The following is a 24,758-nucleotide window of genomic DNA, read 5'->3' as shown; positions in this document are numbered from 1 at the left end:
TTAAGTAAGGTAAATAATTGTTTAAGAATGGTCGAGTCTTAAATGTTTGATAAACAAATGATTCTCTATACATAGTTTGAATCGTTCTCAGATTTAGAGTGCTATTTTTTATCTATGGATCTCTTAAAGTTAGAAAGTCGTCATCGTATCCTGAGTTGATAATATGATAGTAAAGTGAATATAGCTGTATTAGTTAAAAAAATCAATGAAGCCATTCCAGAGACTCGATATATTTTGTTTATTGTCAGTATTCACTGAATTAAATTATTTTGAATTGATATTTGAAACTAACAAAACAAGAGATGATCTCAAATATTAAGAATATTCAGAAATATTAAGAAGTTCAGAATATTACTAGTCCCAATGTGAATTAGAAATTCTAGCATCAATGTTCTTATTTATAAAATTATTGTCACTACTGTAAATATAAGTTAAATGTTTAGGTTTTAGGTCGAATTTATGTGAATATCTAGTCATTGAGTTAAGTATTATTTATATAATTTTATTGTAAGTCAAACTTGTCTTGTATATTCTGCAGTTTAAAATTTTTTAACATTCCTCTTTTTTTTATTTAAATTGGGTTTGTCATAAATGTCTTTTACAATTTCATTTTGTTCTTATTCAATTTGGTAGAACCCTACAGCATCTTCACAAATCCCTATGAAGTTTAGAGTAACGGGAAGATAATATAGGAAAAGTCATAAACAAATATTCTTTTGATCGTTTTTCGTTGATACCATTACTAACATGGGCGTAGCTAGCCATGGGCTCAGGGTGGGGCAACGATAAAAAATAATATGTAATTTTCATTTTCATTTTGTGGGGTAACAGAACTTCACTCATTTTTCTGTCACCAAAGTTTATCATGTAAGATAGGCCTCAGATATTTTCTTTTTTCATGTGTAATTCGAATTATCCAAAACACCTTCTCACCACGAAACACCTCCAAAAATGAATCCCTATCTTCAGCCGTTTGGGCGCCGCATGTATGACAATTTGTTAATCAGTCAATTTAGAGGTAAATAATAACACACAAACGAAAAACAAAACGAATACGTTTGTGTACGCATGGGCTCAATTGTGCGCAATTTTTTTTGTTTAGTAGTAAGTGATATTAATTCATATTTCCTTTCAGCACCAATATTCACGTTATCATGTAGAGGTAAACCCGTGCTGGTCTTCAGAGGCTACAGATATGGTATACACACTCGAAGAGACGAGACCGATATCAAAATTCGCTGGGCATGTACCAGCTCCAAAGATGGACGACGCTGTAGGGCTTTTATCGTCACCTCGGAGAACTATGTTGTCAATTCTGGCGGGAAACACATACATTGAATATTTATTATACCTGGCTTCGTCCTTCGAGATTAGCAAATGCTATAGTACTTGTAGGAACGCGCAGCGATCGCCATTATTTGCTTATCTCTCGGACAAAGCCAAGTATAAATTCGATTGAACTTCACTTACAGGTAAGTTCGTTTAATCACCAGTTATTAATTTATTGGTGATGAAATATTGTTATGTAATAAAGGATATTTTTGTTATGGCCTTGAGGTTACACTTATTTGGTGGAATCAATTTGCGAGTATGAAGACTTATTAATAGAAATGCTACTTCTTTTAAATCTGTCGACGTGGGAACTTCCTAGCTTTATTTTCACTCTTTCGGTCTATATAATCTTACTGATATCTTATTTCATGTTGATATAAGTCTATCCTTCCTAAAATTGTATGAATGTATGGTCATTGGGTAATACCAATTGAGTTAGTAGAGAAAAAAAATGTTGTGTGGTTTTATGAAACCACGGTAAAAGTGAAACTTTTTTTCACACTATAGACATTTAACTAAAAATTATCGTATTTGTACGATAATTATCGTACGTATCGTGCGTCACGCGACATGCGCTACACGGACCAAAAAGTTTGAGACGATGTAATAAAAGTTTCACTTTAATGACACATTTTAAATGTGTAAAACACCTTTTTATTCTGGACGTTTGTCGTTGATTTGTCATCATCATTTGTCATCATCATCAACAAATTATTACAAGATTGTTGATAATTTGTTGATGATGATGATTATTTTGGTGCTTAAGAAAAGTTTTTATTGTTAATTAACAGTTTTACACCAACCAGTAGCTCATAAGATTAACTGGATTGTTCTAGAATTGTTATCTTTACATTGTTTACAGGATCTACCCTCGAAAAGACGGCGCGCGGGAATCTGGCTAAAATCTATAACGGGTATAGGTATCTATTACATAATGTCAGCAGTAACGGCTACAAGATGACGTGGAGATGTGACAAATGGAGGACCGCTAAATGCCGAGCGTATTTTACCACGTTTGAAGACCAGGTCATCAGAATACGGGAAAATCATAATCATTGATGTGGTGTTTTGTTTATAGCTTCCTAGGGCCGGCGCAGATATAGCGAGGCGCAGCGAAGCGCATTTCCCATTGTTAAATTATTATCGACATTGATCTCATTAAAATAAAATTCAAAATCAAACATCAACAATTTAAAATTAGCGCGCTGCGCATTTTTGAATATTATTTCAATGAAGACAATGTCGATAATAGTTTGACAGTGAAAAATGCGCCGCGCTGCGCTTCGCCATATCTGCGCCTGCTCTTATAAATTACAGACCCCGTTTAAAATCCGTAAGTCTCTAATTTCTAAATGTATAATACTCGCGTAAAATCAAACACAAGAAAATACAATATAGATTTAGATTATGAAATCGTCGCATATATTTTTGATAGTCTGGTGAAAAATTTCTGGTTGTGTTTTTGTAAATTTCCAAAGTTTTTCGTGAAAAGAATGGATTTATTATCATTTAGGATAGATGAAATTATTCAGTAAATTTTCGTGCATATGAGTGTAGTTTTTAAATCAGCCTCTTTATAATTTATTTAGTTTATTATGAAGATGTTTTATATGAATAAGTATTTGTGTAATTTAGTTCCAATAGTAGTAAATTGCCAGAATTATAGTAACAATCATATAAAATTATATTGTTCGAGTTCGTTTGTTGAAAGAGTGTATAATAAACATCTACTTATTGCTATACAGAGTAAATTTTTTTTGGTAAAAAAAACTTAAAAAAAAGATGTGTGCGTGTACTAGTGTACACACGTAAGAAGTGAAACTTCTTTATGACCTTATTTTTCAAAAAATAATTTACTATATGCAACTTTACAGAAATACGTCGAATCACGCGTGATAGGGATACGAAAAAGATGGCGCGTAACGGAAAAATGTTACACTAAATTTTTTTTCCAACCCCGATAAAGAAGTTTCACTTAAAAAAAAATACTAATACAGTATTAACGTTGTAGCTTCTCAAGAAAAACCTACTAAATCTATCATAATTACCTGACGGTAAGAAGCAGAATTCCTAACTACCTTCCTATAAATATGTACATATAAACAAGTAGAACATACTAAATGGTTCCAAAATCTACTTTATTTTACAGTGGTAGAATTCCAAGTGTCCAACCAAGGTCATCGAGTACTATATTACCAAGGCTATCGCTATAACAAGCACTATACATCGAAAGATAACTTGAGGACCACGTGGATCTGCGTCAAGAAGAACTACGGTTGCCGGGCAACGGTGTTAGTTATGCAAAATGTGGTTATAAAAGCCGTGAAGAGTCATATATGCAGTCACCTGCCCTGCATCAAGCCGCATGTGCAGGCAATTCTGAACCGTACTAGTTAGGTGATAGAGTACAATGTTTGTATGTGAAAGTGATACATATGTCGTTTTGTATTAAAGTGCATTGTCGAATGTAGAATTGATCTCGAATTTTCGATTTGATGTTTGTAAAAAAAATCAGGTTTTCGATCTTTGGAAAAGAAACGCACAACGGGCTCATTAAATTATTAGCAGCTACTTTTAATGGTATTGAAACTTTCTTCTCAATGAATATTTTAATTTATTTCTTAGGAATGTGAAAGTTAAACTCAAAAAGTTAAGTTTAATATTAAACTCTATTAATGAGTGACAAAATATTTTTTTTGTAAGTTTGTATTTATATTTGTTTGTTAATAAATAAAATTCAATTTTTATCATGAAGTTTGTTGATTTAATTATACTTACATATTGTATAAAATTTTCCTATACATTACGCTTAAATAAAAAAACACTTTTTGAGCCAGAAAAGAAATACAACTCATATAGATAGTTGGACTGTAGACATCGAAGTTAAGAAAAATAAATCGTATTATTATTTATAATTATTATTTTAAAACGAGAAATTATAGAAAACTTACAATTTATCTGAAAAAATATATAAATATTTAGTAAGGATAGGAATTGTTTACTAAGTCATACCAATAATATTTTAAATACATCGTTTTCAGCGAATCAAATTTCAGTTACTTACATCATATTATATGCAGTTTTGTTTATTGTACACTTATTTAGCACAAGTGTGCATGTCTTCTAACACGAAAATTACTTCGAAAATAACAAATTGCTTAATATGCTACGACTGCTACACAACGCTACGAAACGTTGCTACGAACGAAAGCGAAATTGTATCTCATTTTCCAAATCATGGAATTTTAAACCTTATTACATCTAAATATGAATTATAATGCTGATCACGTTTATTGTTACCAGATATAAAGTTTATCACGTCGAAACAAGGGAGACCAGCCCTTATGTATAAACAAGTAAAATACAATTTGGCTCGCAGCAGTGCTAATGGAGAATACTGGCGGTGCGTCAAGAAAAGCAAAGGCTGTCCTAGTACCGTTCACACGTACAAGCAGGTTGTAATCCGTGCTAATGAAAAACACAATCACTCTAAGGATAAGGATTAGTTTACATTGTATTCGTGTTTAATGATGCGATTTTTAACCGACTTCAAAAAAAAAGGGTTATCAATTCGGCCGGTATGTTTTTTTTATATATATGTACAATTGTACAGTGTACACCGATTACTCCAGTTGTGTACCGATTTACGTACAGAAACCTCGTTAAAAAGGCTTGATGTCGATGCACGGGCTTAATACTAAGTGCTTAGTGCTTGGCACCGACTTTAAACCTATTTAATAAATAGCACATTTAAAATAATTAATAACGTATTTGAATTCAACACCTGCCTCCCTAGACAAGTGGCTTTCTATTAGCGTAAAGTTTGATAGAATAGACTATGAATGTATGAGATTGACGTAAGCTGGAGATACGTTTATCTACAACTTATGTCAATCTCATACATTCATAATCTATTCTATCAAACTTTACGCTAATAGAAAGCCACTTGTCTAACCCCTAAGGTCTTTTTAATGTTGGAGGTTATATTCAACAGTACCTCCTTTAATTTAAAAGTCTGCTTAGTGTAACAAGTGATAACTGCGTTAAAAACAACCGACTTCAAACTTGCACTTGCAAAATTTACAAATACCTACAGACAAAAATGCTCATAAAATAAAAACTACTGGGCCTATCCGAATAAAATTTTTATGGGACCAATTCGACACCATCCCGCATCGAACAAAAAAAGAATCACGTAAATCGGTTCAGAAACCTGGGAGTAATCGGTGTACATACATAAAAAAAAAAAAAAATATACCGGCCGAATTGATAACCTCCTCCTTTTTTTTGAAGTCGGTTAACAAATCTAATATAGGTATGTTCAAATGTTTTTAATGAGACATTTTTAAATTCCATTGATTGATTTATTTACAGTAATGTTACTTTTAATTTAAAATTTAATATATGAAACAGGGGATACAATAAAATTGTTGTAATTGATTGACATAATTAATATGTTTTATTTCACTATATGTTTGTGTATAATTTGGTTTTAAAACTATAATGAGAAACTGGTGCTTTTGCAATTAAAACGTAAGTGAAAGAAATAATTGTTGACTATCTTATTTAAATACCAGCTTACCGCCCGCGGCTTCGCCCGCTTTGTCTAAAACCTAATAAATTATATACTAATACCTTCCTCTTGAATTACTCTATCTATATAAAAAACCTCATCAAAATCCCTTGCGTAATTTGAAAGATGCATACAAAGGGACATAGGGACACAGAGAGCTTGTTTTATACTATGTAGTGATTCATATTAAAAAAAAAAACCATCGAACTTTATTTTAAGATATGTGAAAGATATTCTTTATTCTTTATTACAGAACCGCACTACATCCAAACCCGTAATGGAAGGCCCGTACTGATCCTTGGCCCTTATCGCTTCCATAGACACAGTAGTTATAGAGAGGGACACCCGCGTAGTCTGTTTGTTTGCGCGAAGTGGGGTCTGGGGTGCCGAGCGTCTGTCACTATATATGACGACATGATTGTAAAGCAGAAGAGAGAGCATAATCATTAATTTCGATGTAAGAGTGTTTTTCTACAGAGATGTGCGAGGATGTGTCGCGGGGTATGTGTTTGTAAATAACCAATATGCTACGAACGCTATGAGGCGATATGATTGGTACTTTACAAACACATCCCTCGCTACGCATGCTCGCACATCTGTGGTGGAAAACCACCTTTAGGCGCCTGTTTATATAATGAACGTCGAATTTTGCCGCAATAACAGCGATTATGAATAAACAACACATAGACAGTTCTTTGGCATATTATGATAATATATACGTACGGTTACTTACATATTTTGTAAAATTAAATTGTAATACTGAAATGATTTAAAAGAGCAACTATGGAGTTTCTTGCCGATTCTTCTCCATAGATACTGCTTTCCGAATCGGTGGTAAATGATAAAAATATGTATTGACGTTTCAAAAGTGCTTCTCGAAGAAGTCTAATTGAATAAATAAATGTTTGAGTTTGAGTTTTGAGTTTGACATTTAGGCGCTCTACATCGGGATTGCCTCTAGTCGCCCAAAGCTGGCCATTGTGAAAAGCGCCTATAAGAATTTAATGGTCTAAATATATTTTGATAGATGTGTGTGTGTATATAAATGTACTTGTGTTACGTAACCGTATGTAATGTTTTTGATAATTTTATATTATTTTGTGTGTGGATTACCGGGACGCTATTATTTTCCTTTGTATTACATTTTTAACGTTTTAAAAAGCCACGAAAGATTATTTTTATTTATATTCGAAAGACCCGTTTATTGCATATTTATTGAATTCGTCATACTATATGAATTTGTGCTAATATTATATTAAAAAAACATTTTTATAAAAACTTTGTTACCACAATTCTGACAAACAAATTTTAATTTAATTTCATTTCAAAGGCGTTTCTTGATCCACAGAGGTGATGATTACGGTTTCCCGCCGAGGGAAGCCGGTGGTTGTGTACCAACAACAAAGATACAATCTATCCCACTCCGGAGTGGACGGGGCAATGTACTGGCGCTGCGTGAAGCGGAACGATGGCTGTAGGAGCAGTCTGAAGACCTTGAACAATTTTCTTGTTAGTGTTACACATGATCACAACCATTCTTGTTAGCGTCATTCTTAAGGTTGGCTTGCCAGTTGCCGGCTCCGCATAGTCAAAGTTCGCGCCATAATATGTATCACCGATGTAAAAGTAATTAAAAAAAAAAGACGTGTGGCACTCGGGGACTGCCGCGCTAAAGCTATTGCATAGCATGCTTCAAGCCACACCTTCGTGCCCGTCGGAGTGGGGAGCGTGAGGTTTTTCGTTACGCAATTTCTGGATTCGGTCCCCGCGCTCAAGGCCCGCGATAGAAGCTATGCAATAGCTTAAAAAATAGACGTTTGGCTCTCGGGGACTGCCGCGGTAAAGCTATTGCATAGTAAGCCTTGGGGAGCGTGAGGTTTTTCGTTACGGAATTTCTCGATTCGGTCTCCGCGCTCAAGTCCCGTGATAGAAGCTATGCAATAGCTTAAAAACATTTTAAAAAACATTCCTTTGTGACCAAAAAAAGAAGACAAAACAAAAATACTTTCGCAAGGATTGAGGGGTCGGTACTTTAAATAAATTAATTAATTTATTAAGATTTATTACTAGGGATTAAGCTCGCTGAAAAGTTTCAATATTGATAAAAGATCATTGCGTATGAATACAAATTGCATAATATTAATAAACAAAATTATATTTTAATACAGCTGCACTTTCAACTATTTCATTAACAACAAGTTCTTATAATATTCCTGTTTGAATAAAATATAATATATAATATGTTTGAAATATTACGTTCTTATTGTAACGCTGGTCTTTGAATGTGATAAAGCTCTTATTCTCTCGATTCAAACAGTTTATGTTTTCGATTGTAGTATTTATAAGCAAACTAGCGGTTTGCCCCGGCTTCGCTCGTGGTACCTACATGTTTACGTTTTTTTTCATAAAAACTATCCTATCTCTCAAGTTGAATCGAACTGCACATGGTGTGCGAATTTTATTATAATCGGTTAAGTGGTTTAGGAGTCCATTGAGGACAAACATTGTGACAGTAGATTTATATATATTAAGAAAGATAAATATTCATACGTTGAGTAATGAGTTTTCGTATTTTTTATTTATACCTACCTTAGTTACTATAACAGTTATTTTAAAAGTTTAGAGTTATAAACCTTATCTCTCAAAATCATGAGTGTTTTCTTAAGAAAAGAAGAATTTCGATCACGATGCGATAGTCGCGTCTTTCGCCTCAAAATGAAACTAATGTTCCCAATTTATTTTTTAAATATTCATATAGCTATGTTAATTTTGTACCAATATAGAACGCATCAACAAGGGTTTAATTTTTCAGGTATAAAATACATAAAATCGAAAAGGGGATATCGTCTATTACTAATAGGCGACAGGCGGTATACAAAACATCGTACATACAAGTTTTACGATCGTTCAGTGAAGCATTCTTGGAGGTGCGTGAGGCACAGCAAAGGGTGTCGTGTGACTGTCATAACGGTGGATAATCAAGTGATCAAAGTTTCTAATAAACATAATCATGATTAAGATTTTAAGATTAAAAATAATCGTAAATATACCTTTACTAATATTATAAAGCTGAAGAGTTTGTGTGTTTGAACGCGCTAATCTCGGGAACTACTGGTCCGATTTGAAAAATTCTTTCGGTGTTAGATAGCCCATCAGCTTCATAATATTAAGTATAGATATTGTATTAGTCAAGCAAATCTAGTCAATCTAGTCTTATATTGTATTTTACCATTAAAACAATTATTATAAAAATCTTTAAATCTCATTTAATTAATAGATTCTAGATATTGTATCTTAATCCGAAAATTTTCTGGTCACATATTTAAATCATTGTTAGTACTAGTGCCATATAGTATCTTATTCAATCAACTCTAAAGTATTGGTACCTAATCTATAATATTAATTACGGGTAACAATGTATAATCTATATAATAAATAAATAGTTGACGCCAAAGATATTTGATTTATTAATGTAATATATGTTATTATATTTTGTTTATTTTTGTTTCAATTATATTGCGTTTATTCCTGTTTTTAAGTACACTTAAAACTATACTAAGTCACTACTCACTGACTTACTATATTTTTTTAAGTTTGCAACTTTAAAGTCTTCTCAGAGTTTAAAGTAACCTTTAAGCTGCTTGTGCAGTTAAGCATATATTACTTTTCTTATTTCCTGGAGAAATATCTGCTTTCAGTGCAGTAGAGGTTTTTTTTTAATATTTTACAAAAGCACTACTATACTATAGCACTATATATATACTACTATTTTATACTGTAGCACTATAACAATTTCACCATAGAATTCCATTCTACGGATTCTGAAAACGTCTTACATTTAAAAATTAAAGATGTTCTTATATATTAACTCGAACTAAAATTTCTATAGTTTCAGGTACTCCACAAAATAGTACAGGACATGTTCCGAAAAAACTTACAAAAACTCTACGCTGCATTTTATGTCACGCAAGAGTCCGCTGGCAATGTAAAAAGTGTGAAAAAACATTATGTATTAACAGACAGTGCTTTGAAATATTTCACCAGTAACTGCTGTACTTAGATAAGAGAGAAATAGAAGAGAGGTTGATTTTTTCAGTTTTTTTTCCTTTTTTATCGAGGTTTTTTTTTCAGTTTTTTTTTTTTACTTTTTTATGTAGATTTAGTTTGTACACGTGAAATAAATATTTTTAAAAATATCGTATGTGTTTTTATTTTTGCGATATTAGGGGGTGGTTTATGTAATACTAACCGCTTGTCCCGGGTACTCCCGAGTTTAACAGGGATAAAGAGTAAAAGATAGCGTTTGTCACTCAAAATAAATCTTTGTACTGATGGTAGAATTTTTCGAATCAGTCCGTAGTTTTGGAGCCTATTCACTTGTAATAAACACATAAAAATATAAAATCAATAATTTCCTCATCATAGTATTGTTGTAGATATATTGCACTAGCTAAAATATATGGGCCCTCTCCACAATGGACAGCATTGGTCGAGTAGAGGCAATCACGATAATGTAGAGGACCTATGTCTATGATCGGCCGCAGTTCATAATCGCCGTAATGGCAGCACAGATCGACGATCATTTTGCTGGGCCAATACTGCCCATTGTGAACAGGGCCAGTTAGATAAGAAATGTTCTTAAAAAATTCACAGGTAAAGTCTTCAATTGTATATATTAGACCCAACCTAAGTGTTCCTTGGTTTCAGGTTTTTCAGAAAATAGTATAGGACATTTTCCTAAGAAAATGGAAAAACGCTCACGATGTGTTATCTGCCGTGCAAGAGGATTCTTTCAATGTAAAAAGTGTGTCAAAACGTTGTGTGTTAAAAGACCATGCTTCGAACAATATCATCTTTGATATTTTTTCACTCTTTTCTGAATAAATTTATTTTGTAAATAATAGCGAAATATTTAAAAAAACACAGGTGTTTTTATTTTATTGTTTTTGCAGGATAACATTACCCAAAAGTTATCTAACATTAAAGTTAGTATGATCAAAATAACAATATTTAATTAATTATTTTAAATTTTATTTTATCATCATTCCAATTTATAGTCTGGAATTTCATAGCCAAATAAATAAATGCATGGACTTGTCAGTTGTACACAAGTCAACCTATCATTAACCGACTTCAAAAAAAGGAGGAGGTTATCAATTCGGCCGGTATGTTTTTTTTTTTATGTATGTGTACCGATTACTCCAAGGTTTCTGAACCGATTTACGTGATTATTTTTTTGTTCGATGCGGGATGGTGTCGAATTGCTCCCATAAAAATTTTATTCTACTAGGATAGGCCTAGTAGTTTTTATTTTATGAGCATTTTTGTCTGTATGTGTAAATGTTGCAAGTGCAAGTTTGAAGTCGCTTGTTTTTAACGCAGTTATCACTTGTTTCAGAATTTATATTTACAAAGTCGCAGCGTGGAAAGACTCAAATACAAATGGGAAAGTATAGATTCAGTCGGCTCAGTAGATACAACGATAATTCAGTGAAAAGCGTATGGGTGTGCACGAAGCATGCGTCGTGCTGCCGCGCGTCCATCACCACGGTTGATAAAATAATAGTTTCAATAAATAATAATCATACGCATGATTAAGGGGTGTTAGGCGGTCAGCGAAAATTCAGCTATTCGTGCCTGCCTCGAAACTAAAGCGCGAAAAATCGTAAGCGAAAAATGGTAAGCGCCATTCACATATCAAAGAGTGAATGAAAATATTTAGTATTTTCTAAATCTAAAACAGTCACGAAATTGATTTGTGAATCAGTATTTGTGATTTTATACGAATTATTATCGTAAAATACGGTTGTAATGAGCATTGATATGATATTTTAAAAGTAACTTCAGGATTTTTTTTAACGAACTATATTTTTCCAGTCGTGTTTTGGAAAGAGTCATTATTATAAAAAAAGTCATCCCATCAGACATACGTTCTGTAATACATATTAGAAATTTGAGTGCGAAATATTCTATAAATACACTTCAATATTTTCAATTATAGCTCATAGAAAACAGTCCATTTTGCCGTTTTCACCACTAAGAGCCCTTAAGGGTAACTTGAAAAACGGGAAATCACACTTTTTTATCGTGGAATACGCGTTAGAATAAAATTGTTTGTTTTTAAATGTGTTTCATTTATTTATTTATTCCCAAGTATTTAACTGGTTTTAAAGTTATGTTTAGTTGTATGCAAGATATTAAATGTATCTCACAATTTTCTATCTAGTTCTAGATGTTTCTTATTTCAATTCTCTGCCAGTATTAACTATCAGGCTTAGTTTTTATTTTTTTCCTTCCACATACCTTTTATGTATAATAGATCACGTGGGTGTAAATTCTTGCAACAAATTATTTATTAACTTTACTCATTGTAAAATAAATGTCATTTTTTCAGGTATAACTTTTATCACGTCACTCAGAGGAAAAACATTAATTTTACTCGGAAAATATAGATATCATCGACATAGTCGGTATACTGAAAATTCTGTTAAATGTTTATGGGTATGTACAAAACAACCTAGATTGGGCTGTCGGGCGACGCTTACAACAGTCTATAATAAATTGGTCAAAATGAGTCATGTACATACTTGTCATTAATGACGAAATGGTAAATAAATAAACAATTGAATAAACGTTTTTTTTATAGTAACCCTAGCAAAAGACCTTCCCCGGGGGCCGTGGGTATCTATGCAAGATTTCCCCCTGTATTTTGAAAACTAAGCTTCTAAATAAAAAAATATTTCGTATATATACCGAGGATATATACAGGTGTAACATATAAATTTATAAAGAATAGAAAAAATTCGATCACGAGGCGAATTTTTTCTATTCTTTATAAATTTATATTTATAAAGCATTTGAATGCCATAAAAACCAAAAAATATAAATTCAGGTGTAACATACTAAAATATAACCGAAATCTGAAACCTGACCCTGAAATCTGTCTGCTGTGATAATAAAACTAATATAAAATAGGATTGTTTTTATACTTACTAATAAATTGAATATTTTGCAGAAAGAAAAGTTTTAAATAAGAAAACAAAAAATCAATTAAGAAAACATAGTTTGGCTTACAGACGTTTTAGGGAAAAAGCAAATGCTAGAAACAGGAAATTTTTAGACAAGATGACTCCTGAACAAAGAGACATCAAACGAGCTAAAGCTAGAGAATATTATTATAGAAAGAAACATAATATCTAAATATTTTAAAAGATCCATAACCAAATATAGTAATTGTACTTATTGACATATCTATAATTGTGTTATTTCTTAGTCAAAAAAATACATGTGATATAAGTATTTAAGCTGTTTAAAAAGAGCACGTTAGAAAATACTGAGACTGACTGACTTCGATGTATAATATTAATATGTACATACAGTATAGTTATAATTCAATAGTTCCAATCTCATTAAAGGAAAATAAAGTAAGATAAACAGCGAAACTTAATCAAGAATATTTAAAAGTATTTATTATTTTATATTACAGTTTTCTAAGTAAGAGATGTTATTGTAGAGGTGACTCCTATAATATTACATAAGTATCAATTTGATCGACCAAACAATTTGCAGCATATTCTCATGGAATGCGTTCGGAATGCGCAATTTAGACAACAAAATGATATCTTCCGCTGTATTAACAATGTCGGTTGTGTGAACAGCATTCTCACTTGTCCCTCGTCGGCAGAGGTGCGGGTGCTGGTCAGACTTACCGATGTTGGATTACAAAAATGATTGTATTGTTTACTGATATTTGTATTTATATTTAAATGATGATTAATTGTTTTTTCGTATTTACGGGACGACGTGGTCGCTAAGCGATAAAGTCCCTTGAGAAAAAAAGAAAAAAAAAAAAGAATTTGCGTTTATCTGCCTAAGTACCTTCTGCCAAAAAAGTGCAATTCAAATAATTTTTACTGCTTTTCAGAAGAAGATTGGACGATAGAAATAGATCCATATAAGAATACATTGGCATATTTGCTACGTAGAGAGAAGGCCAATGCTCGGAACAGGAGATACTTGGCCAAAATGACCCCAGAACAGAGAGAAGTAAAACGAGCGAAGGCGAGAGAATATAGAAGAAGAAAATTAATGATGAATAAGTCAATATAGCTCAGAAGATAAGCAATAAAGTATGCAAGCAATAATAAGAGTGAGAGAAGTAGGATAATAATATAGCAATGAGAGACGCTTTAAGGTGCTTTTCCACCAATAATATGCGAGGATTTGAAGCGAGGAATGTGTTTGTAAATAACCAATAGTATCGCTAACGCTAAACGCTTCAAACTTGAAACTAAATGAAGCGATATGATTGGTTGTATACAAACACATCCCTCGCTACGCATCCTCGCATATACGGTGGAAACGCACCTTAATGTTACACACTACATGCCTAAATCTAATAATATTCAGTATTAAATAGATAGGCTTGTAATACCGTTATTTTATTGGATTCCTGATCATTGTAGTGACTGCTACCGAAATATAACCGTGGCAACGCTATTAATCTTGTAGTTTTATAAATAGTAGCTCTTAAGTAAACAAAATATAGCGACAAAGTATTTCAATATGAAAATCTTTGTTTGTTTTTATTGAAGGAACGTAAATATGGAAATAATATTTATTCTATTTTAAGTTACTTTTTAAGTAGAATTAGATTTAAGTTCATTCTATTTATCTTGTTTTTCTCTTCTTATTGTCGTTTGATTATTGAAACTTTATATGTATCTTTAGTAGTGCTATCCGCGAGGGGGGCTAGTGATCTGTACTACAGGTCTTCACAGACCTATTTCAGACACTAGTCCTTCACAACGAAAATGCTATACGTTTACATATTAGTTCCTTTGTAATATTTTAAGCTGTTGTGAAGGCAAATAAATGAATTTTTTATTTTTTTTTATTCTATATTGCAGGATTGGTGATCACGAAGTCGAAGCGGGGCAAGCCGGTGTTACTGTACCGTAACTATAGATACAACATATCCTCTCGATCCTACGGAGTGACCAAACACTGGTTCTGCTATAAGTGGAGTAAGGGCTGTAGGGTCTTCTTGACGACCATCGAGGGGGACGTCGTCAAGATGGTTGATAGACAGCATTTGGATATTTGCCAGTCGTTTCGGAATTGATATGTATTTAAGGAATATACCTGTCGCAGACATCTGGATTCATTCGATGAACGCGCTAGGCATTCAATCAAATAGCTGATTCAACCAGATCACGGCGACATATCTAAGTGAACGTTGAATTTTTTTTTATAATAAGCGTTTTTCATAGATTAAACGAATTAAATAATAAATAGTTTAATAAATAAGATTTTTTATTTTTTAGAACACTTACAGCCAGGTTTGGGTAATTTCCGTTTCTTTTTTTTTCATAAATGAAAAAATACCCTAAAATGTAATAAAATATACCTAATTTCTTTACAATCATTGTTTGACATCAAATTATGAAATTTTTGCATCAAAAGTCTCGAATATTATGCATATTTTACATTTCAGATCCGATTTTCACGTCATCGAGATTCGGTAAACCGGTAATAATGATCGGTAAATACCGGTATAATCGGCGTTCCAATGCGGGACATGGCAAGGCTCAGTGGGTCTGCTCCCAATGGACGAAGGGGTGTAGGGCGTCCCTTATAACGTTAGATGATGAAATTATTGTAAAGAAAAATGAACATATTCATTAGTACTTTTATGTGTTATTTTAATTTTATGTTGTAGCGGTTAAAACTGGTAAAATAAAGCAAGGAAAAACTATGATTCAATTTTTTTTCGCTCATATTGGAATGATGTTTTATTATTTTCATTGATATTGATGTGTGTAATGTGTATGTCTTAATGTTTTGTGTGTCTATATTAATCCCTCAGCGGAATCACAGACACAATAGAAAATCTATTGTGTCGCGGTCTCATTGGCTCGCTCGGTGGTCAATGGGTTAAATTGTAAAATCAGTACAAAAATAAAATTGATATACGTATAAATTAATTATAATATATTAAATTAAATATATGTATTTCCTTTTGTTTTATTCATCGATCCATTACGAAAAACTTATTTTCTTATATATTTATTTATTTATTTATTTATTTTCTTGATCATAATGAAAAATGATTGAAACAAAGAACAACAATAATTTTATCGAAAGATTATTTATGATGAGTTTGGGAATCGTATAGCCGAAATACACACTTATAGAGGGAAATACACATATTATTCGTTTATCTAATCTGTTTGTATTTTTTTCAGTTCCTATTTTCACGGAATCGAGATTTGGAAAACCGGTAATATTACTCGGTAAATACCGATACAACCGGTACTGTCGTTCAAAGGAACCGAAAGTGCAGTGGGTCTGTTCCAAATGGACTTCCGGGTGTAGAGCCTCGCTGTATACTGTAGATAATGAAATAATTGATAAGGGTAAAGAGCATACACATTAGAAACTTTTTTAGGCGCGTTAAAATTTCAAGGTCGCATAATGGCAGTACCGTCACGCCATGCAGTAAGGCGACGATTTGGTATCTTTGAATCTTGCCAAAGAAGTTTCACTTCTTACATGTGTGCTCTACACACACGCTCTTTTTTAAAATTAGTTATAGTACGAGATCCGATTTAAGGTCGTATATTTCTATATATATAAAACTCAAAGGTGACTGATATAGTGATCTATCAACGCACAGCCCAAACCACTGGACGTATCGGGCTGAAATTTGGCATGTAGGTAGATGTTAGGACGTAGGCATCCGCTAAGAAAGGATTTCCCGAAATTCTTGCGGGAACGGGGAAAAACGGGGATGCACGTACAAAGTCGTGGGCGGAAGCTAGTTATGAAATATAAGCACTGATTGATAGGCAAGTAGTATATGCATATTTGTTCATAAATTATATTTGATTTGATAAAAAATAAGTCTCATCTGGTTATCAGATGGGTGAAGATAAATTTTAATCCGGATCTTAGACTATTAAATGTAAAAAGTATGTGACTTGTGAATTATCTTGAATATTGATTTGACTACTATTTTTTACATTGCCGCTGTTTTTTACCTGTGAGGTGGTAATGTAATGTTTAGAACAATTTTTTATAATTGATATTACTGTATAGATAATAACTATTTTAAGAAGTGAAATGTCCCATCATATTTAAATGTAAGTATTATTAGTATTATAAATGTGTGTATTCATCATCTTTTTCTTTTATTTTTTTATAATAAATTTTAAAGCCTTAAAAGCCTTTAAGTGTTTTAATTATTTTTTAGTAATTAAGTTACTTGGTAAATGCAAAACTAGTACTTCTTTCACGATTAAAGAAGTTTTGCGATTAAATCGAGCTTTAAGAGTGGTAACGACAATATATTTAAAATAGTAAATTAAGCTAAAAATAATTGATTATTTATTTTAGCTTATTTCCTTACCATTTCCACCGCGCGCTATAAAGCGCCCGCGACGTCCTATTGGACGGTATGTGACATACCTACGTCACTATTTGTCATACGACAGTTCGTTAGATCTTTCACGGAGATCAGAACTCAACAACCACCGTAATTAGACATGTGCTGAACTTAGTACATTTCACAGCCATAGCAAGTAATAGAAACTTATTTATTTATTACTGTCGCATCGGTGTTTATTAAAGTGAAACTTTTATTACATCGTCTCAAACTTTTTGGTCTGTGTAGCGCATGTCGCGTCACGCACGATACGTACGATAATTATCGTACAAATACGATAATTTTTAGTTAAATTACATGCCCGCCCGTGGTACATGTTTACGTTTTCTCTACATAAGATCCATCCTCGTACTTCAAGGAATATAATAAAAAAAGAATTATCGAAATCGGTTCAGCCGTTCTCGAGTTATGCGCTTACCAACACATTTTGCGATTCATTTCTATATATAAGATTTACTCAATCCCGTCAATAGATGTCGCCGTATGTAAGAATGGTTTAGAGCTAATAGATAATTATTGTGACTGGCAATAATAATTTGCAATAAAATAAATTTACGACGTAACCTATCCTATCATTCAAGTTATATCAAAGATCACACGGGTTGTAAATAAAATTTAAAATCGGTTCAGTAGTTTTTGAGGACATCGCGCCATCGCGAACAAACAAAGTGACTTTTAAGATATAGAAGATAATAACATTAATGTTTTCGTTTATGTTCAGAAGCGGTCTACACGGTCTCCCGGTATGGCAGACCAGTTATTCAGATCGGTGGGATACGGTACAACCTACATAATCAATCGAAGGGAGACCGCGCGCATTGGCTCTGTAACAAGCGACGGTCGACCGGCTGCAAAGCGTCTGTTATTACAGTCAATAATGTTATTGTGATAGCTAATAATCAACATAATCATTGACGGTGGTTTAGGTTAAGAAGTATCTGGGATACAAGTTAAATGGGAATGGATTTCGTAGACTTTGTTTATGGACGATTTTTTAATCCTTGGTTGAAACTTATCCATCCAATAACTGGTCACTGTGAATGTCAAAGTCGGGCAATTACGACTAGTACCTATATATTTTGGAGTGGTTGTTGTATTACGATATTCGAAAGTTTTAACCAAGCATTGAAAATCAGCACTAATTCGTAGTGCCATTTGTCAAGTACCTACTAAGCTCTGTGTTGGTTTTGTTATGGTATATTTAAGACACTTTTGTCCTAAATAACTCTTCCATATTGTAAAGATATTAAATGGCAATATTATGGACTGAAATAAAACTATGTTGATAAAATGTTAAATAGTTTCTACTCTAATTCAGTGAACAGGTGTAAGAATGCTTTAGAGGTAACAGATAATTATTGTGACTATCAAATAATAATTTGCAATAAAATAAATTAACGACTATAAACTGAGGTGTAACCTATCCTATCTTTCAAGTTAGATCAAACTGCACACGGGGTGTAAATAAAATTTACAATCGCTACAATAGTTTTGTAGGCCATTGCGGACAAACAGTGACACGTACATTTTATATATAAAGAAGATTATTACATTAATGTTTTCGTTTATGTTCAGAAGCGGTCTACACGGTCTCCCGGTATGGCAGACCAGTTATTCAGATCGGCGCGATACGGTACAACCTAAATAATCAGACGAAGGGAGACCGCGCGCATTGGCTCTGTAACAAGCGACGGTCGACCGGCTGCAAAGCGTCTGTTATTACCGTCAATAATGTTATTGTGATAGCTAATCATCAACATAATCATTGACGGTGGTTAAGGTTGAAAAGTAACTGGGATACAAGTTAAATGGGAATGGATTTCGTAGACTTTGTTTATGGACGATTTTTTAATCCTTGGTTGAAACTTATCGATCCAATAACTGGTCACTGTGAATGTCAAAAGTCGGGCAATTACGACTAGTACCTATATATCTTGGAGTGGTTGTTGTATTACGATATTCGAAAGTTTTAACCAAGGATTGAAAATCAGCACTAAGTCGTAGTGCCATTTGTCAAGTACCTACTAAGCTCTGTGTTGGTTTTGTTATGGAATATTTAAGTCCTAAATAAGTCTTCCATATTGTAAAGATATTAAATGGCAATATTATGGACTGAAATAAAACTATCTTGACAAAATGTTAAAAAGTTAAGTTCGATCATTTTTTTGTTTTTTTATATATATTTTTTGTCCTCATGAACATGCACTAATGCTAAGTTATTGTAAAAATACTAATGTTAAATCCACTCGATGTCAGTAGAAAAATAAAATAACTTTGATACCTAAATGATGATTATACCTAAATAGTGAATTATATGACATATTAAATTTTGATGGTGTTAAATTAAATTTGTGAAGAAATAAGGAAGATAGTATTTTATTGTTGGGAGTATTTTGCATATTTTTCTTTGCAAAATTTTAAGAATATAGAACCCTTATCATTCACATTCCCTACAAATTGATATTTCTTGAACTTATGCAAACATATTTATTTAATTGCAATAGATTAAGATTTAAAATAAATACACGATTAAGCATTGTCAAGTCTTTTGTGTAAACAATCTCATACCATAGGATATATACTCTAACTCGACCTCATACTGCGTGTCATTTTGGCATGTAACAATTCGATTTGTAATTTCAAATTGTTTCCAGACTGTTCCAGGATATACATAACATCCTCTAGGCGCGGCAAGCCAGTGATAATGCTAAATGGGTACAGATACAACAAGCGGCTCAATCAGACCGGCCCCAGGGTACAATGGATCTGCTGCAAGTGGTCCTCTTCTTACGGCTGCCGAGCATCCGTCTTCACTTTGAATGACGAATTCCTAAGCATGAAGAACAGCCATAATCATTGAATTATGTCGTACATGACGTCATCGCAGCATGGCTGGCCAGTGATCATTATCACAGCGGCTTTTTTCAGTTTCTGAAGACACACAAAGCGTCTGCAGTAGACAGGGCCGAAACAGGATGGAATTGTTTGGATCGATAAAAGATAAGATGTTGTTAAATGTAATGTTATTAAAATGTGAATATAGTGCTAATAACTGTGTTTTCTTTCTTACACCATTTATAGAGATGTACTTCGTGATTTTTTCTCTTATAACGTTCATTGATTTGGCAATAAAAATCTTGCTGGTGATGATTGTTTGAGAATTTTATACGCATACCATGTTCTATAAGCATTTAAAAATATGTGTAGCTTGTTCCTTTTGAAACCTAAATCCTAATATGGTCGTCACATTATTTCCTATGCTTTCCGAAGTGGCGTGTTTTCTACATGTCAGAGCATATTTTTGGCATCCCAAGGTGTAGATCGAGATTCAAACATTGATATAATCATGCTCCTTTATATTTTAGGTATAGTATTCATAAATTCACGCTGTGGCAAGCCGATAGTGTCCATCGGTGGATATAGGTACAAGAAGAACAATAGAAGTAAAGGTACCCGCTCCATGTGGTACTGTACTAAGGGAAAACACGCGGCGTGCAAAGCGTCTGTATGTATGGTTGGAAATCAGGTTGAGTTCTTTAAGAACCTGCACACGCATCACCCTTTTGATTGATGAGATGTGTGACAAAGTGAACGTAATATTTAAAGTTGGGGTCTGCGTTATGTATTCTGAAATATTGTGAAGTGACTTTGGCGAGACGTTCGCAAAAGAATACTGTATCGCAAATTATTAAGGCAGAATATATCATGAGTAGAAGTTCTTTATAGTTTTCCACACTAGATAGAAGAGCACATGGTACATATATTTCAGTTGTTTAAGTATTTATTCTATTCTAGTGATAATTCAATATTATCATATTATATGGAATTTTAAATATTAATGTTTGTTTTTTATCTTAATTGTGCGAAAATTAATATTACGAGCGTTCTTTGTATATATTTTTTCCTTACCTCATTGATGGAATATAAAGTTTCAAGTATGTACTTATCTATTATTATTTAAGTAACGTTAAACTTTAGTAGATATCAGCATTTAATTGGGTTTTGTTTTAAATTTTTTAAATCAAATTCGAGTTATTATTTATGATTTACATTTTTGTTTCTTTAACACGTTAAGTGCTGTGTTGCTTTTAGCAGCCAGTGTTGCGATCGCATACGAGCGTATCGCACGTATCGAACGATCGAACGCGGCAAAAAGTGGAGGCGGAGAGATCGAAGAAAAGAAAATATGTATAATAAATTTGTCTTTTCAGGACTTGTATTAAAACCAAATAAACATCAACTGGTTATGGGTGTAAAGAAGAGAAATTGTACTGCATGTTTTTTAAAACTCCGAAAGACGCTATCAAGTCGCGATGCCTCTAACAAAATTAAAAAAGTGGTCACTGAATGCACAGAGTGCAAAAAAACTTTCTGTTTGGAATGCTTTCACGAAAAGCATTAGTTTCTCTTTAATCATGTTTCTTTTTACTATCAATAAATAAATCACTTTCAAAACAATCGATATTTTTATTTCCCACCCCTATAATAAGCACAAAATTTCTGAAATTCAGTGCGGCACCGGATACATTCGACCCTATATTTTAAAATAGCTATAGACGAGCTGTTCACCTACGTTTTCAGATTTACGTTGATAAATTCTTCATAAATAGTATTCAAGGCAAAAAAATTAGGCATATTAGGGTTTAGGTTTCAAAAGGAACAATCAACTCATATTTTTAAATGCTTTTATAAACAAATCACCAGCAAGATTTTTATTGCCAAATCAATGAACGTCATTTATCTATCTATACTAATATAAAGCTGAAGAGTTTGTTTGTTTTTTTGAACGCGCTAATCTCGGGAACTACTGGTCCGATTTGAAAAAATTTTTCGGTGTGAATAATATGGTGTTCGCATTATTTTCTATGCTTTCCGAATTGGCGTCTTTTCTACATGCCAAAAAATATGGTCATTTTTGGCATCCCAAGGCGTAGATCGAGATTCAAACATTGAAATAATCATGCTCCTTTATATTTTAGGTATAGTATTCACATATTCACTCTGTGGCAAGCCGATAGTGTCCATCGGTGGATATAGGTACAAGAAGAACAATAGAAGTAAAGGTACCCGTTCCATGTGGTACTGTACTAAGGGAAAACACGCGGCGTGCAAGGCGTCTGTATGTATGGTTGGAGACCAGGTTGAGTTCTTTAAGAACCTGCACACGCATGACCCTTTTGCTTGATGAGATGTGTGACAAAGTGAACGTAATATTAAAGTTGGGGTCTGGGTTATGTATTCTGAAATAATGTGAAGTGACTTTGGCGAGACGTTCGCAAAAGGATACTGTATCGCGAATAATTAAGGCAGAATATATCATGAGTAGAAGTTCTTTATAGTTTTCCACACTAGGTAGAAGAGCACATGGTACATAATATTATATTTCAGTTGTTTAAGTATTTATTATATTCTAGTTATAATTCAATATTATCATATTAAATATATGGAATTTTAAATATTAATGTTTGTTTTTTATCTTAATTGTGCGAAAATTAATATTACGAGCGTTCTTTGTATATATTTTTTCCTTACCTCATTGATGGAATATATAAAGTTTCAAGTATGTACTTGTCTATTATTATTTAAGTAACGTTAAACTTTAGTAGATATCAGCATTAAATTGTTTTTTTTTTTTAATTTTAAATCAAATTCGAGTTAATATTTATGATTTACATTTTTGTTTCTTTAACACGTTAAGTGCCGTGTTTGCTTTTAGCAGCCAGTGTTGGGATCGCATACGAGCGTATCGCACGTATCGAACGATCGAACGCGGCAAAAAGTGGAAGCGGAAAGATCGAAGAAAATAAAAGATAATAAATTTGTCTTTTCAGGACTTGTATTAAAACCAAATAAACATCAACTGGTTAAGGGGTTAAAGAAGAGAAATTGTACTGGATGTTATGTAAAACTCCGAAAGACGCTATCAAGCCGCGATGCCTCTAACAAAGTTAAAAAAGTAGTCACTGAATGCACAGAGTGCAAAAAAAGTATCTGTTTGGAATGCTTTAACGAAAAGCATTAGTTTCTCTTTAATCATGTTTCTTTTTACTATCAATAAATAAATCACTTTCAAAACAATCGATATTTTTATTTCCCACCCCTAAAATAAGCACAAAATTACTGAAATTCAGTGGGGCACCGGGTGCATTCGACCTTATATTTTAAAATGGCTATAGACAAGCTGATCACCTACGTTTTCAGATTTACGTTGATCAATTCTTCATAACTAGTATTCATGGCAAAAAAAAACCTATATATTTTGGCATGAAGCCAAAAAACTGATTTAATTTTTTCTATTCTTACTGGGTCTAATAAACCCTGTACCGTCACAATGAAAGTTTCAGCATCGGGTGTGAAAAATCACTGCCGGAGCTAACGTGTTAAATATTTTTTTGACGTGACAACGTCTTATAATTCGATAAAGCCGGCTGCACGCACGAAAAAAACATGACTCATGCGGCGTTACCTCGCTCTGACTCATCTGAGGCATTCCATGTAAGGCTTGAAGTGCGAGCGAGAGCGTGGAACGAGCGACAAAGAAGCACAATCGGACGTTGTCACGTTCAACTATCGCCAGTAAACCGACTTTACAGACAACCAATTTTTTTTTTTATTTTTTATGGAAAATAAACATATTTAACTATAAAACATATACATTGAATGCTTTTTAATTCATGCTACTAAGGATAAAACTGGCAAATATTTCTAGCCAAACTTAGAGACCTTTAAGTCTTAACCAAGATATCTAGGAAGTAGAAACAATAACACAAAAGTGTAAAAATAAAAATATTTATTTAAAGCAATTGATTTTCAGATGCAATGTTCATTAAAACGCGTTACGGCGGCGAAGCTATAATGGTTGGAGGTCACAAATTCTATAAGAACAATCGAAGTACAGGTGTTAAGGCCACGTGGTTCTGCAGTAAACGCAAGCACGGCTGCCGGGCGTCACTAGTAGTGTCCGCTAACACTATAGTATATGAACGGAATACACATGCTCATAATTGAAAAAAAGCTTCAAACGAGACATATTTATATGTAATGTTAATTAGTTGGATGATGGCTGTGATCAGGGGCCTCGGCAGGCTGTGCCCCGGGGCCCTCAAATTTAGAGGATCAGATGATCTCGATACTGAAAAATTCAAAACAGTTTGACAAGTTAATATCGTAGAGGTGGATATTGCTTTTTTGTTTAATATGTTGAGTATAGTTGAGTATCAAAAAATGGTCCCGTTCTCACTTTTAGGATTATTTTCTGTGAAAATCTATATTTCGTTAAACTCACGATATTTTCTATGCAAAGCCATACTTAATAGAGTAATAATAATAATAATGGTAGTGATATTTATGTTAATAATGAGATTTTGTTTTAATAAGAATTGATTATTTTTAAGTTTTATCTAGTAC

At 32.9% G+C, this 24,758-nt stretch overlaps 1 protein-coding gene across 36 annotated transcripts in view; it reads left to right on the top strand.

The window, feature by feature from the left end:
• The window catches only part of LOC123694735 (protein tramtrack, beta isoform), a 437,925-nt gene that overhangs the window by 101,886 nt on the left and 311,281 nt on the right, over positions 1-24,758 (top strand). Inside the window, exon 5 of one of the 36 annotated variants that reach the window (XM_045640263.1) lies at positions 3,482-4,086. The exons of the other annotated variants lie outside the window; for them this stretch is intronic. Coding sequence (XP_045496219.1) covers positions 3,482-3,729 — 248 coding nt within the window. The 3' untranslated portion in view covers positions 3,730-4,086. Of the gene's footprint in view, positions 1-3,481; positions 4,087-24,758 lie in introns of those variants that run through there. 36 annotated transcript variants of the gene reach the window in all.

This window comes from Colias croceus, chromosome 10 (assembly GCF_905220415.1).
Source record: "Colias croceus chromosome 10, ilColCroc2.1".
In the NCBI taxonomy this organism is placed as follows: domain Eukaryota; kingdom Metazoa; phylum Arthropoda; class Insecta; order Lepidoptera; family Pieridae; genus Colias; species Colias croceus.
This window is presented reverse-complemented; position numbering and strand designations above follow the sequence as displayed.